The sequence below is a fragment of the Molothrus ater genome, chromosome 5, assembly GCF_012460135.2.
Source record: "Molothrus ater isolate BHLD 08-10-18 breed brown headed cowbird chromosome 5, BPBGC_Mater_1.1, whole genome shotgun sequence".
NCBI lineage: Eukaryota > Metazoa > Chordata > Aves > Passeriformes > Icteridae > Molothrus > Molothrus ater.
This window is the reverse complement of record NC_050482.2, coordinates 35,022,932-35,037,125: the sequence shown is the minus strand read 5'-3', so window position 1 is coordinate 35,037,125 and position 14,194 is coordinate 35,022,932. Positions and strand designations below refer to the sequence as shown.

Sequence of the window (14,194 nt, the reverse complement as noted above, 5' to 3'; positions counted from 1 at the left end):
ATCAAAGTATCATTGTCACAAAAATCAGAAAACAGAATCTAACCTATACTTCCCTAGAAAGTCATGTTTTCCAAGAGAATTCCTTAAAAATGTGCTTTTTTGTAATATAATTTGTATTCAACACTATTGTGATATTTAACTGGTATGCAATGAAACAGTTGGGGGAAAAAAAAAAAGGCATGATAAGAACAAGTATTATGCTGCTGAAAGCAAAGCAAAAAAAAGTTTGTTAGCCTTTCAACTCCATGACGTAAACTGAACTTAAGGAACATGGTATGAATTTCCTACCACCTATAAACAATACATTTGCTTGCTAGCAGCTCTAGATTGTAACTCATCAATTTAAATTTCTTGGCTTAAATATATTTCTTTGATCAATTTTTTAATGTCTTAGCTTGAAATTAAAATTTAAGTTACAGTTGCCATCTCTCACCCAGGCCAACAGAGGGGCAGAGAAAAGAATAACACAGAAAGCAAATCACAAGAGTGATTTTCCCAAGTAATTAACTTGGTAGTTTCCCAAGGTACTTTGAGATCAGTGAATACCTGCATTTGAAAACAAATACAACAAAAGCAGCTTAGAATAGAACAGTTTACATATTCAAAACAATAAGCAAAAAGCAAACTGGAGGGAGAGAAAAAAATAGTAAAAAAACCAAAAGTAAAAAGCCTTTGAACACATTATCAGAGAGTCTAAAAATGCAGTTTTATTACGGAATCTATTAGGAAGTGAATTGTGTAGTAAGAGAAAGTGATGAAACTAATTGGACCAGCTTGAATAGAAAATGTCTTGGAGAAAAAGGCAGGACAGATGATCCCAGCCAAAAGACAAAAATATCCAAGTTTAACTCCTCAGAAGGGTCCTGAGGGTATTGACACAATCAACATTTTACCAGTTACAATCGGGCCATTTCAGTTAGTGGAAAGAAAACCCTCTTTACCTGACATGCTAAAACTGAGAAGGAAGTGAGATCTCTAACCACATGAAAATCACTAAGATTTCAGAAGTGTTACACTGCAATGAGCCATACTGCAGATTTTGCTGGGTGTGCCTTCCCTTTGATATTCTGGCCACAGCACAAAGAAAAAGGCACTGCGGCACATCTGTACTATTTGTAATCATTCTGGTACTGTCTTCCACAATAACTTAGTGTAAACACAGCTTTGGGTTTCAGAGCATTTTTTCTTCCTCCTTTCTTCCTCAGTTACCCCCAACAATTACTGGTTTTGCTGACACTAAAAATTGTTAAGGCTTCTCTTGAAACTCATCTTACCTTCAAAGAACTGCTGCAAGGCCTCATTTTCTTCCACCACATCCATGAAAAGGCAGTAGAAGTGTTTTGCTTTCCTACTACTTGAAGAGCTCCCACTGGGACAAATGTAGTCTCCTCCAGATGATTATGAACATGCCAAGGAATACATCATCATTTTGTCAGGGATTTCAATGACTTTGTCTCAGCTGATTTCATTCCTCTGTAACTAGATTCAGGGTTATACTTAGGCTTTATGTAAAGGACTTAAACTACAAAAAAGGAGAATCTAACAAGGCTTTTGAGGCAAGATGATATGGGTTCTAGCCTGTCAGTAAGTCTAATGTTCTTGTCTTAAGGACCTTTGGTCCCAGTACTAATTACACATGCGCAAAAAATGCAGCAATAAAAATTACTTATCTTGTCTTTGTACTTTCACATAGGTCATGTAATTAGTATTACCAATAGAAGCAATAGTAATCTAAAATGCAAGAGCAAAGCCATCACTGGTAGGGAAGTAGAACTTCTATGCTGTTACTATTATTGAAAAAACTAAATCACACATTAGCCTGTTTCTCTAAGGTAACACTGGAAAACATGGGAAAGCAGAACATGGAACAAAGCTCTTTTAAGGCTACCAGCAAACTCTACTACACTTTCTCTTAGTTCATCTTTAAACACTGAAAACTGCCCATTCTGTCACCACTAAGCAAACAGGAGAGAAATACTCAAGTGTTTTGAGCAGACATCAAAAAAAGGCATTTGGTTATGAACAGAAGTTCCAATTAAGTCTGACATTATGACATTTTTGGAAGTAATTATATTCAACAGACAAATAGTTGTCCAATTTTTACAAGCCCCTGGCACTCACAGTGACACAGGTTTCTCATGATAAACAGCTGATATGAAAAATATAGAAAATAAATTTGGATTAGGACATGAAGACAGAAGTCAGTCAGCATTTATGAGATGTTGATGTAATTGAGTCAGTCATTACTACTGAGATGCACTACATGGTGACCTTTGTACAAGAAAATCACCTCAGCATAGTACATTTTAGATACTACCATGTATAAAAAGGCCTTCTCTCTGCTTAAATGAGCAACAGAAGATTTTGTTTTATAGTAAGTCCAAATGGTAGCTACTGGCTACCATTTGCCTACTGTTATCTAATGAAGGAAACCATTCTATCTCATTATCTAAACTAAGGATTAACAAGCATTCAGGAAGCATTTATGAGCCTAACATAAAAAATTAATACCAATAAACACAGCTTGTTTTCTAAGACTGAGTAAAGCCAGACTTCCTTAGCATTGTTGAATGGATAAACAATCCTGTAACAACTGCTGGTAGAATTATTCCAGGTTTCTACAACAGCAAGTAGTAGCCAGTGATGAGAGCATTCCCTCAGTACTAAAATTGCCCAGGTTGGACCTACATACTCCATTACTAATAATATCTAGGTTCAGTTGTTTGTTTTTATCTTAGCATTGAAATGTCCGGTCAAAGCCAACACTTGCAAAGTGTTTTCATGTATATACAAGCAACACAAGCATGGTATTAAATTTCACTGCCCATTCTATTGACTCTTATGAAAACAGAGAACATTGCAGCAAGACAATGACAAATTGTGTTGGTTTTGTTCAACACCAAAGAGATCCACTGAGATGCTTCTTGTTAGAAAAAAAACTGTATAAGCTCACCTTCTAGTCAGTTTACCTGTCAAAGTTTTAATCTTGTGTGCAACTGATAAATAGTTGCCAGGACTGAGATCTAATGTTTTTCCAAAAAGGCAAGTCCAGTTCATACCCACAACCATGTTCCTTATAACATCATAACTGTCTGCTTTCAGCTGAGACAATGCCCAGGAAAAAAATGACCACTTCAAATTCAAGTGCCAAAGAAACACTTCCAACAGAAAAAGCATCTCTTAAGAGGCCAGGATCCTTTTTGGGTGTTCTCTGACACCATTTTTTTCACACACACAAATTGTAACATTATATGGAAATTACCATCAGCATGTTAAAGAAATCACATAATGGAAATTTCTGAGTTTCAAGAACAACTATGGGGGAAATTATGTATAAGACATTGAAAACTGGAAATCCCAGAAGACTAGGGGGGAAAAACTTAACTTAAAGGAATGAAAAAATTCTAGTGAAAGAAAATTAGAGAGAAATAGAAAGTTTTTAGCAGTCATATATGGGTCAAAATAGATTTCTAACCAAAAAGCAAACAAGATTATTTTATTGTTCCTTCATATTTGAGAAGCACCCTTCCCTAAAGAGAAGATACTCAGGTTTAGTGTGCTGTGACTCTTCACTATATGTGTTTCTCTTCCTACATACATATTTTTAAAAACTGCAAGTATAGGAAAGCAGCACTTTAAACAATTCCAAGTTCTCCCAGCTGTCTGTTAACTGTAATGGCATACATGCATAGAGAGCTACACAAGTGTACCTAAACACTACAATGAAGAAAATACTAGGCATTTATAAAAGTTATATTATGAAGAGCAAATATTTTGGAGTGTCCTACTGGGGAGTTCACATACTACATCACAAAGAACAGAAGACAGAGACTGTTTCAGATTAACACTTTAATCAGAAGGTTTGTTTTTAAATGTAAATTACAATCACTAATACACCTGCAAGTGCTTACCACATTTGTTCAACTAAGTATTATATGTACGCATATACAGCATAGGTCAGTTTAAAACAATCACAGTACTTCGTAGTGCCATCTGCAAATGGAAAAAGATCTTGGACCCACTTTGTGGAAATAAATATTAAGTGACAAAAAGAGGTTCAGCAATTTTAGTTATGTATATTCAATGAAGTTCATGCACGCGCAAGAGTAAAAAGTTTTAGAGCTCTTCCTTGTAATAGCCAAGTTTTGCTAGTGACATCTCTCGTCTCAGCTGCATAACTTCCCAGAACATCTGATCCACTAAAAAAGACAGAAATATCATTAAATATACCAAATTCACATTTTATTTCAACTGATGTATTCAGGCTGCCTTACTTTACGTAAGTTTAGGGGAACTTCATAACAAACATCTGGTAAAACCAACATTAGTATGTGTAAAGGCAAATTGTATTTGGTTATGACAAAATTTGTTCAAGCACATATTCTAAACATTCTAAATGAGAGTCCTAGGAAAAATTCCTCATATTTTAGTTATCTTTAAAATGGAGAACAGAACTATATCAGTATTCTTGTCAGCTTCAATTAATTGCAGTTTCCTATTTAAGCTTCCCTGCCCCTTGACTCATTTTCTGTGAAACTAAATGACTACAAAAAGAAAAAAGTAGAGCTTGTTGAATAAGAATTGTTTCAAAGAATCTGCAATTTTACCTTTTATAATCCTTCTTGCTCCCTTTTTTCCTATAGTAATCTACTAGCAACAATAAATTGGGTAGGAAAGACCCTTTTTTCTTAACTCATCTGTATCTTTCTAAATGTGATAAGCCTAATGCATAGCCTAAGCTTCTAGATGTCACAGCAATACAAATCAAAATCATGGGGTAAATAATTATTCAAGACAAAATTTCCATGCAGTCAAGATCCTGATGTAGAACGTCTACAAATATCATAAACCTGAACAAGCACAAGGTCTTCTCTACCATAGTTCAAAAACACTTTTGCATAAGTGACCTCTGTCTTAAAAATTATATGGTGCATTAGTAGAAATGCATGCAGCACATTATACAGACAATTATGATGAGTGCCTACATTCTTGTGAATGTATTGTTGAAATCCTTACATAAAGTTAGAAATGCAAATGCTATGTTCTAGTGGTAATGATGATAACTGAGCTGAAACACCAAAATTTGGGGTTTTTTTTACAAACTTCTTGGGAAGAATAAATCAATCTGATAATGTTGAAAATATTTCATTATATGATGTAAAAAACCCATTAATTTCTTTTTTTTCATCTCGATAGCAAAGTAAATAATTTTTAGTTGAAACTTCACAAGTCCTTTTGGTCAAAGTAAAAAGCCTTTTGACTACAAACCATATTAAAACTTAACACATTTTCAAGATCTTCAGTGATGCTAGTAAATTAGTAAAAATTACCACCATCTGAAGGTTTTATTAAGCATAATTAAGTATAGTAAATAGCTGAATTTCTGGTGAATTCCATGACCCTTTAACATTGAAAATTAACAGCATTATTTTTTGTAATTAAGTCTATCTATCACCTCAGGAGTACTTCAGGTTAGAAATATTTGGGTGTAGCTAAAATCCTGAGCTCTTGAAATTTGGAAACATCAGGAAGAGATGACTATAGGTGAGGTAGGAAAGCAGGGCTAATTCTAGCCAAATTCTTGATGGAGGAAATCCACAGACACTTGAAAACTGGAATAATGAAATGCACAGACATCCATAAATATTACGATGTTAACTGATTTACTTTACTTCCAAAAATGCAACTGAACTAAAAAAAAATTTACATTTTCACAGAGAAAGCAAATATTTTCATTTACTATTGACATGGGGCTAATGACACTTTTTCCACTATCTGTGCTCAGTGCTTCTGGAAGCCTGAGTGATATGACCCGTTTCAAAAAAATTTGGACTGAAAGCTGTTTGGCAATATTCTTTGACCTGGACAGGAAAGAGAATTGAATCAACTGTGTGCAGTTTAAACACAGCCAAATAATCTTTTCCTTTTATAGTGATAAACAGGTTAAATGGTCTTGAAAATGAAGACAAAGCTATGCCTCCAACATGCAATATATTTTTAAATTCCAAAATCAAGTAACTAGGTGTACTGCAAATATGTTTTCACAAACGTCTTCTTCTATATGGACAGATCAGAACCACATAGCCCAGCTAAGCAAATGTCTGAATTACTGTGCAGAAACAGTTTAAATAGGCAGTTGTTGGATATGATATTCTGACACAACCAAAGCAACTGGGTAACAAAGGTAGGGAACACCCCCAAGCCACAGCCTGAAGCAATGGCAGCAAAAATCACATTTCTCTTTTGGCGTGGAGGGTGATCAAGCCTTACATTCTTAACCAGAGCCCTAATCAAGATTTGGCCACGCCACTGCAATGATCTCAATTCTCACCTGCACTCAGATGAATGATTACAGGTTTTCTATATATTTTACATTTTGCAATTTCACCCAAAATATTGTCTTTCTTGCCATTCCCCCTAGAAAAACAGTCTGACAAGAACAGCTGTCTCAACTGCCACTGCACAAAACCAGAAGACATAACAAAACACCAAGCTAAAGAAAAAGTGGTCCAGATCAAACCAAACTGAAGTTTTTTGCATTGAAAATACTTCCACATTCTGTGACAGAAATTTGATTTTTGACCACTGTGTGGAAAAACTGTGACTAACTCCCCTAGTTATATTTTATTTTAACATTTCTTACTGCATAAGGGGTTTTATATGAACTGAAAATCAATGTATTATAATTTGTTATTTTAAAAAATAACCTTATTGGAGAGTGAAATATCAACATATTCTCAAAATTACAACTATGACTACTGATAACCTGTAATGTCACAGATAGCAACTTTGTTACACAGAGAGCAACTTTTAGAAACAGGCATTATATAAATGTCTCTTTATATAGGTCAATACAATTTTTTATACTCACCATCTTGCTGCTTCAACAGTCCTTGCTGGATGTATCGAATATATGTAAAGAAGTTACACACAGAAGTGATCTAAACTCATAAAAATAATGGTGGTTAATGTAATTTTGTATAGAGGCATGGAAAAATAGTTAAATAACTACTACACTAAATTAAATAATAGTAAATCTACTTACCCTGTAACGACAGAAAGGAGAAATGTAGTAGTAACTGCTTGAATCTCCTAATTTGATTCTATGCTTGCATGACTTACTTTGTCCACTGAGAGCACACTTCCTACAAATATAAAGGTCACATGATTCAATAAACCAATCTGACACTAATGTCTAAACACATGCATGTGTTTATGGTGTCAATGTAACTGCTTCACATTGGCGCAGACAGATGAGTGTCTACTTCATTTTACAAGCTGCAATTATTACATTATGTTGTCAATTATTTTAGTCCCACAAGGTCTAATTTCATTTCAATATTGGTGCATTATGATGCTTTTTTTGAATTTTAAAACTTTCTTTAGCTCTGGGAAAGAACTTCCATATTCACTAATTTAAATTGGCTTGACAACTCTGGCACAGTGGGATTTCTTTAATTAACTCTTGGTATGTCAAATAAACATTTTTAAAAGTATCAGTTGATGCCAACACTTGAACATATTTTTTTAAAGTTACACTTGATATTGTATTTAATCCTAAAAAAAAAAAAAATCAGCCTCACAGAAGAGCAGTCAATTCTCTGAGATGCATTTTAAATCAGTTTTGCATTTATGCCCAAATTGAAATCATATTTTACATTCAGAGTATAAAATCTTCTGGGACAAAGGAAAATTGGCTGTCTGGCAGTAATTCTTTCTGTTACCATTACAAAAAGTGAGAGTAAAATAATCAAATTTACTTCTGGTGTATTGCAACTATGCAGTATTCAGAAAAGGTCATTAGTCACCAAAAACTGTTCCCAAAAAAAAAAAAAAAACAAGTTAGGAAATGAATGAATTTTTAAAGATGAGAAGAATTTGATTTATTCTGAATGTCTGTATTACAGCCTCTCAGATGAATTGGGTTGTCATGGAAACCACTGTTTCATTAATTTTAAAAGCTGCTGGCTCTTCTTTCTCCCATTTCTACCTCATGAAACTGGGGAGTCTAAGAACAAGCTGCCTTTCAAAAGTGAAACAAAAATTACTAAGCTTCTGTGGTTCTGAACAGTGGCTCATAGGCTTTCTTAAATTGCCTGCAACTGGTCCACAGAACCATGTAAAACAGGAGAAAATGGAAGTGTGTATACAATTTTCCATAGCAATTTATGAGGACTAACAGCAGTTCATTGATACAAGAAATCCTAAAGTAGCTGAAGCAAGCTGGATCACAATTTCAGTCTAGCTTTTGTCAGAAGACAAACTTTCAATGATAGGAAGATAAAACTCCTTTTTTCTTCTGGTTACATAATTGCCTTCTCTGTGTTGTCTTCCATCACAGCAGTGAAAGCTGAGGGTTCCTGCTGGTGACTCAGTTCTGTGCTGTACAGCACACACAGCTCGGCGCTTTGTTCGCCTTGGGCACAATTATGTGACTCTTCTGGGGAAACCCCGCTGCCTTTTGTTACGGCAGCACTCCCTGCACACCATCACAGTTACCATTCACTAACTTCTGTATATTCAGAACCTTTCTGCACTACTATCACAGCTTTCAGGTCCTCCACCCCTCACTATGCTATTTGGGCTGTTACTCACTATTTTATGCACCTTTTTACCGCCACACAAACGTACAACAAAATGCAAAGGTACAACCAAATGAATTCTTTAAAAACATTACTCTAGCTTTTGTTATTGCTTATCTTCAGTTTGTCTATATTAAGTCACCCATTTAAGTCGATAGTTTCAATTAAAAAAGCATTTTGTACCATATAAAAAAAAAAACATGAAACTGCTATGCTGATTCAGTGAAAACTGCAACACCTATTTCCCGTTCAGTTCCAGTAATAATATATAAGGCAAAGCACAACTGCTGTAAAATTACACTTAAATACTGCAGATTCCTTACCTATTACTTACCTACAAGCAGCAGCACAGAAGTTTTTGTTGGTACAGAAGAGTTGGAAAAGGGAGAGAAGAATTTGCCTGACCTTTTTGGTATATCTAAGATAACTAAATTACAACTTGTGTATTGTCATCCCAAAACATGAATCTCTATCTTGCCAAATATGTAAGGATTTTCTAAGTTCTGATTTTAAAGTTATCCTACACTGGAGAAAACAAGTTTAAAATCTCCACAAATTTCTGAATGATGCAGATGAGTCTCCTGTCTGGGTTAAGTATTTCATCACATCAAGATGTGGCAAAGTTGCTTGAACCACAATGATTTCAAATCCATTTGCCAGCTGTTTTTTGATGACACATGATTTGTTTCAGTGGTTTCTGACTGTCCAGATTCTCTACTGCTTTCATGAAACACAGATTACAGTGGCAGATCTTGGACAGGAATTCCCTACTCCTTGAGTAGCTCCATTACTGGTGTAGGCCCTTTTGATGAGAGGCTGCTACAGCTCAAAGAGTGTGTTCTAGTGACAGAAGGAAGTTGAAAAAAATTTGAATGCTTGAACTTCGCAGGCTAGAAGGGATCAAAGACTAAGTCATAAAACACGCAAAACAAATTTTCATTTTATACAGCCTCTTTAAAGAGAAAATAAATAATTTTGAGACGCGTCAGTTGTAGTTTCTCTTACAGTCAGAGGAAAAACAATTAAAAAGCAATGGCAATAAGAAAGAAAGAAATCTTAAGAGTCAGATGAAAACATTCTTATGAAAGGTTTCCATTATAAAATTGAGCTCTCTCAAATCAAATATTACAGAGTAAATTGTCAACTTGTCCAAAATACTTCCAACAGAATGGTCAAGTCTTTCTCAAGATTTGGAAGATATTCAGATTAATATCTAGACTGACCTTGCTTTCTTACTCCAACATCCACTAAGGCATCCTACAGTCCCTTTCCTTCTCCACATAATCAAAGCCTCAGTGCCTCAGGCAAGTCCCTCCTACCCAATTTCAGTATCAGCACCTGATAACAAGTCTTGCTTCACATTTCTCTAGGACCATTCCAGAATTTTTAAAATAACCTTCCTTCCTGTCATTCAAGCATACTTCCTCCTTTAGATTCCAACTCTCATTCATCTTCATTCCCACTTACATTCCTCCTGCTCAAATTCAGAGGATCAACTCTCTCTATATTTCTCAAATATTTCAGCTACCTTTGTTAGTGTCCTACGTATGTCCTGTATTTTTTATGCCACAAGTACTCAGGTGTCATAAACCCAGCCTGTACTATTTCAGTACCTATTCCTTTCACGATCCTTTCCAGCTCAGAGCCCCCAGTTCAAAGCCATCTGGTTTAAGTATCAGAATGCCCTTCTCCAAAGAGGTGAATGTTACTTTCAGGGTCAATGCATCAAAACAAGCAGAAGTCAAGCTCTCCCCAAATGATAAGGTTTGTTCTATATTAGGGGATTTTTTAAAAGTTTCAGTTATTAGTTGCTTACTTTCCCACAAAATCTGTAACAACAATTTTGAAGTCCTAGATTTTTAGGGAATTAAATTTAAGATACACAAATTTGACTGAGGTAAATCAGCTGATAGCAGTTTTCTCAAGCCAAGAGAACTCAAATGAGTCAAGAGTATCCCCCTGTGTCAGCTCAACATACTTTGGTCCCCCACATTCAACTGCAGAAGCTTTCACAAATCGAACAGGTTGCAAGCCAACAGGTTCAATGCTCAGAGTGTTGTTTTCAACAGCTTCCAGAACAGCTGAGGCCAACTGCAAGAGAAATTTAGAAAGCAGTTAAAAACAGCTCTGCTTCATACATTGCCTCAAAGCAGTGACATATTTCTTATTCTGGAAACTTAAGAACACAGGAAAGAAGGAAAAAAAAAAACAACCCACCAAAAAAAAATTCTATTACAAATAAGATTTCGCTTTTATCATGAGCAAGAGATCCCGTTTCCAGGCTCCTGTTTAAATTCTGCCCTACAAATAACCCTGCCTTCCCTGAGGCAACCTAACTTCCTTTACAGCCAGGAATGTAGTAAAGCATGTTTAAAACACTAACTGTATTTTCAGCCTTTCCTCATACACCCAAATAGCACATGTATTTATATATGCTATGCTCTTGTCAGAGACTGAATATCACACAAACTTTATTTTTAAAAAATGGTCTGATTTTATTGTGCTCTGTGAAAAATACAAAATTATGCTCCATACATCTTTATCTTAAATAAAACAAGGAAATGTTATGCCACTGTTTTCAGCTGAAGATAGCTCTAGCAAGGTGTTCAAACGAGTAAGACTGAACAATATACAGAAAAGCCAGTTGCAACTTTCAAACACTAGCCTACTTAAAGGGCAACTTTGCTCAGGTTTTTTTATGTTCACTCCTTATAAGCAATCATAAGAGACTGGAAATGTGACCATTTTGCTTGATTGGATTGAACATTTGTCCAAGACCACCGTTTCAAGTAATAGCCATTACTTGATTTAAAAAAAGGTGCAATTGACATTACTAATGAATTAATTTTGTGCCAAGGTTCTTTCCTACTAAGTAATAAAGGTATTTTTTTCTATTGCACTTTAATTATTTTAAGACCAGAATCTTACTATTAAAGTAGCTCATATGAAATACTCTTTCTGCCAAAAGCAGAACACTACACGTACACACAAGAGGCTACTGAGAGTTAATGTAATACTTCAACCATAGCTGCACTTCCAATTATTCAAAAACACAATACATGTGCAATTTATTGCTTGGTTTAACTGCACACTAGCATCAATAGCCAAGTAAAACAGAAGTTGATCACTACACACAGCATTTGGAAACAATAAATGGTGTAACTGACAAGTGCTAGAAGCCTCGTTCTTCCCTTAAAAGGCAATACAAATCTACAGTACTTATATTACAAATGAAGAACACATTCCAAAATTAAGTTGCTGCAAAAGACAACAGGATGGCCTACTTACATATACTGCAGAAGCAATTTAATTCCCATAGTAACCAAGTAAAATTTTGGTGGGAGAGGTTTATATGATGCTGTACATCAACCATAACAAACTGGTATACAATTGACTAAAAGACTGCATGTGCTTACAGCCAGCAAGTAACAGTAGATGAAAAGCATAGGAAAAGAACATAATACCTCCTGAAAACAACACATGAACATTATGAAAAAAATGTAGGTGTTTAATTTTATTGGGAAAGAATATCAATACTTAGGACTTTATTAAAAGCAGAACAAGAAATTTTAAAGATCTAAGAATATGCTCCCTTTTCCCTACTGACAGGTACTACAAGTACAGCCTATAAATGGTGCTTAAGGACAAAAACTCAGTAAAGCAGTTGGATCTGCAATCAGTTCCATGTTATTCCCAGGATAGGTGAAACTCCAGTATTTCCTCTGTATGGGAGAATGTGTGGGAATAACACAAGGAAAAAAGCCTCCTAATTTGATTCCTCTAAAACCACATTCACCAACTTCCCCTGTTGAATCTTAAATCCCTAAGCCAAATTCTTGTAACTCAAACCTCTCTTCAAGAAAAGGCCCAGACTACGCTTGCAGTCTGCTTCAACTGATATGAGAGAAAACCAGTCCACAAAATTAAGCATCTTTGTCTCTACTGCCCCCTATACAAACAAGACATAGAATACAATTTTTACACTCTATTTGAAGTATCAGGAAGAAAACTTCCATCCATTCCAACAAAGATCAGATTCTAACAGACAGGCATAAGATCTGAAGAAGTAGACATAAAAAGGCCACCTCTGGAAGAGCGTAAATGGAATAGAATAGTGAAGAAAAAAATGGTCAAACTTTAGGACTTCACTGTAAATTGCCACAGACTAATGAAACAAAAAAGGTTAAACTTCATATTAAAAACAATATAATAGTCTTTTGGTTCCATGTAACATATTTAAGGGGAAGATATCAGTGAGCACATTTCGACCATTTCCATTACCTCACTTTTGGAGAAAGTTAAACATGGAAAAATATCTTCCCGATAAATTTTGTCCAAGAAAGGACATGTTCTGTCCATAGTAGGCTCATCCTTCCAAGACCTGAAGTCATTGTACAGAGACAGGTCAGCCTAGAACACACAAAAATTCACATATTTTAGTAACATAATTATCACACTAGTGTCTATCATTTGCAAACATCCACAGGTAAATAATAAGCATTAAAATGCCTTCTATTGTAATGGAAAAACTGAAAGAATGTGATATGTAAATTGAAAGAATGCTATCATGGTTCAGCTACGAATACCTTCTTAAATCCACTTTCCTAAGCCTGTAAATTCAAGCAAATCAAAACAAAATGATTTTCAATACACAGAGATAATGCACTTACTGGTTACCACTGCACACTACCACTACAAGCTAATGACCTTTCCCCCATTTCCTAAGCTTACAGATAGCTTTGAAATACTTAGGAAAAGCCAGAAAACAGTTTCCGTCTTCATGCATCTTCCTTAAAGTACTTTAGTTCCCCTCCATTTATGTAAGTTAAGAAAAGCAGAGAAATTCAAAGAAAACAACTGCAATCCTAGACATCTTACATGTTCATGCTGCTTCTGACTCCAATTTGCTACTATCCAAACACGAAAAGAAAACAGACTAACACACTGAATATCCTAAGAAAAGAGGAAGTCAAAGTACAACTCAGTTAAAAGTACACCATTATTCTTCACTTTTCCTCTTTATGATAAAACTCTCTCCTACACCTCCCTACAACAGAAAGGCAATGATGGTTGCTGGGAATGATTTATGAGCCTGCTCCCCCAACAGCTCCTCTAGGCAAAGAGGAAATGCTAAAATTACCTACTAAATCATGCTCAGAAGAACTGTATTTCTGTGTTAGGAAAAGATAATTGCACCTGCTTTGAAAACACCTTGTTTTGTCATCTCCAGGCTGAGACCAGCTAGCAGCAGGATGGCACCTACCCAGTGTGGTGCTCCAGAGATGGGTACTAGGTTGTTATTAAAAATCTGTTTGCATTATGGGGCAATCTGTCCCACAGGCTTGCTACCCACTAACAGCTAGAGCACACTGAGGTGCTCCCAGAGCACATCATCTGCTTTAGGGTTACCTGGGAAAAGACCTTTCATGGGCTCCAAGCAGAGTGGGGGTGAGTGCTTCTGACATGTGCTCCTAATCCAACAGATAAAACTAACTCCAGTCCCAAAGGGACATGCAGCACCATCCCCAGACTGGTTTGGACATTCTGCTTCAGCACCTTCAGTCTGCTGAACTACAGCAGGCTATACTCCTAAAACTAAAACTATTGAAAGG

General features: G+C 35.6%; 2 protein-coding genes across 4 annotated transcripts in view; both read right to left on the bottom strand.

Moving 5' to 3' along the window:
• The window catches only part of MYRFL (myelin regulatory factor like), a 40,422-nt gene extending 38,964 nt beyond the window's left edge, over nt 1-1,458 (bottom strand). The window contains exon 1 of the mRNA XM_036401742.2: nt 1,275-1,458. Within this exon, the coding sequence (XP_036257635.1) occupies nt 1,275-1,320 (46 nt within the window). The 5' untranslated portion in view covers nt 1,321-1,458. The remainder of the gene's footprint in view (nt 1-1,274) is intronic.
• Nucleotides 1,459-3,832: 2,374 nt separating this feature from the next.
• The window catches only part of RAB3IP (RAB3A interacting protein), a 32,776-nt gene continuing 22,414 nt past the window's right edge, over nt 3,833-14,194 (bottom strand). For all 3 annotated transcript variants that reach the window (XM_036401010.2, XM_036401011.2, XM_054514900.1), the window contains 5 exons: nt 12,864-12,992; nt 10,561-10,673; nt 7,046-7,145; nt 6,872-6,941; nt 3,833-4,199 (listed from right to left, as the gene is read on the bottom strand). In XM_036401010.2, the coding sequence (XP_036256903.1) occupies nt 4,117-4,199; nt 6,872-6,941; nt 7,046-7,145; nt 10,561-10,673; nt 12,864-12,992 (495 nt within the window). In that variant the 3' untranslated portion in view covers nt 3,833-4,116. The remainder of the gene's footprint in view (nt 4,200-6,871; nt 6,942-7,045; nt 7,146-10,560; nt 10,674-12,863; nt 12,993-14,194) is intronic.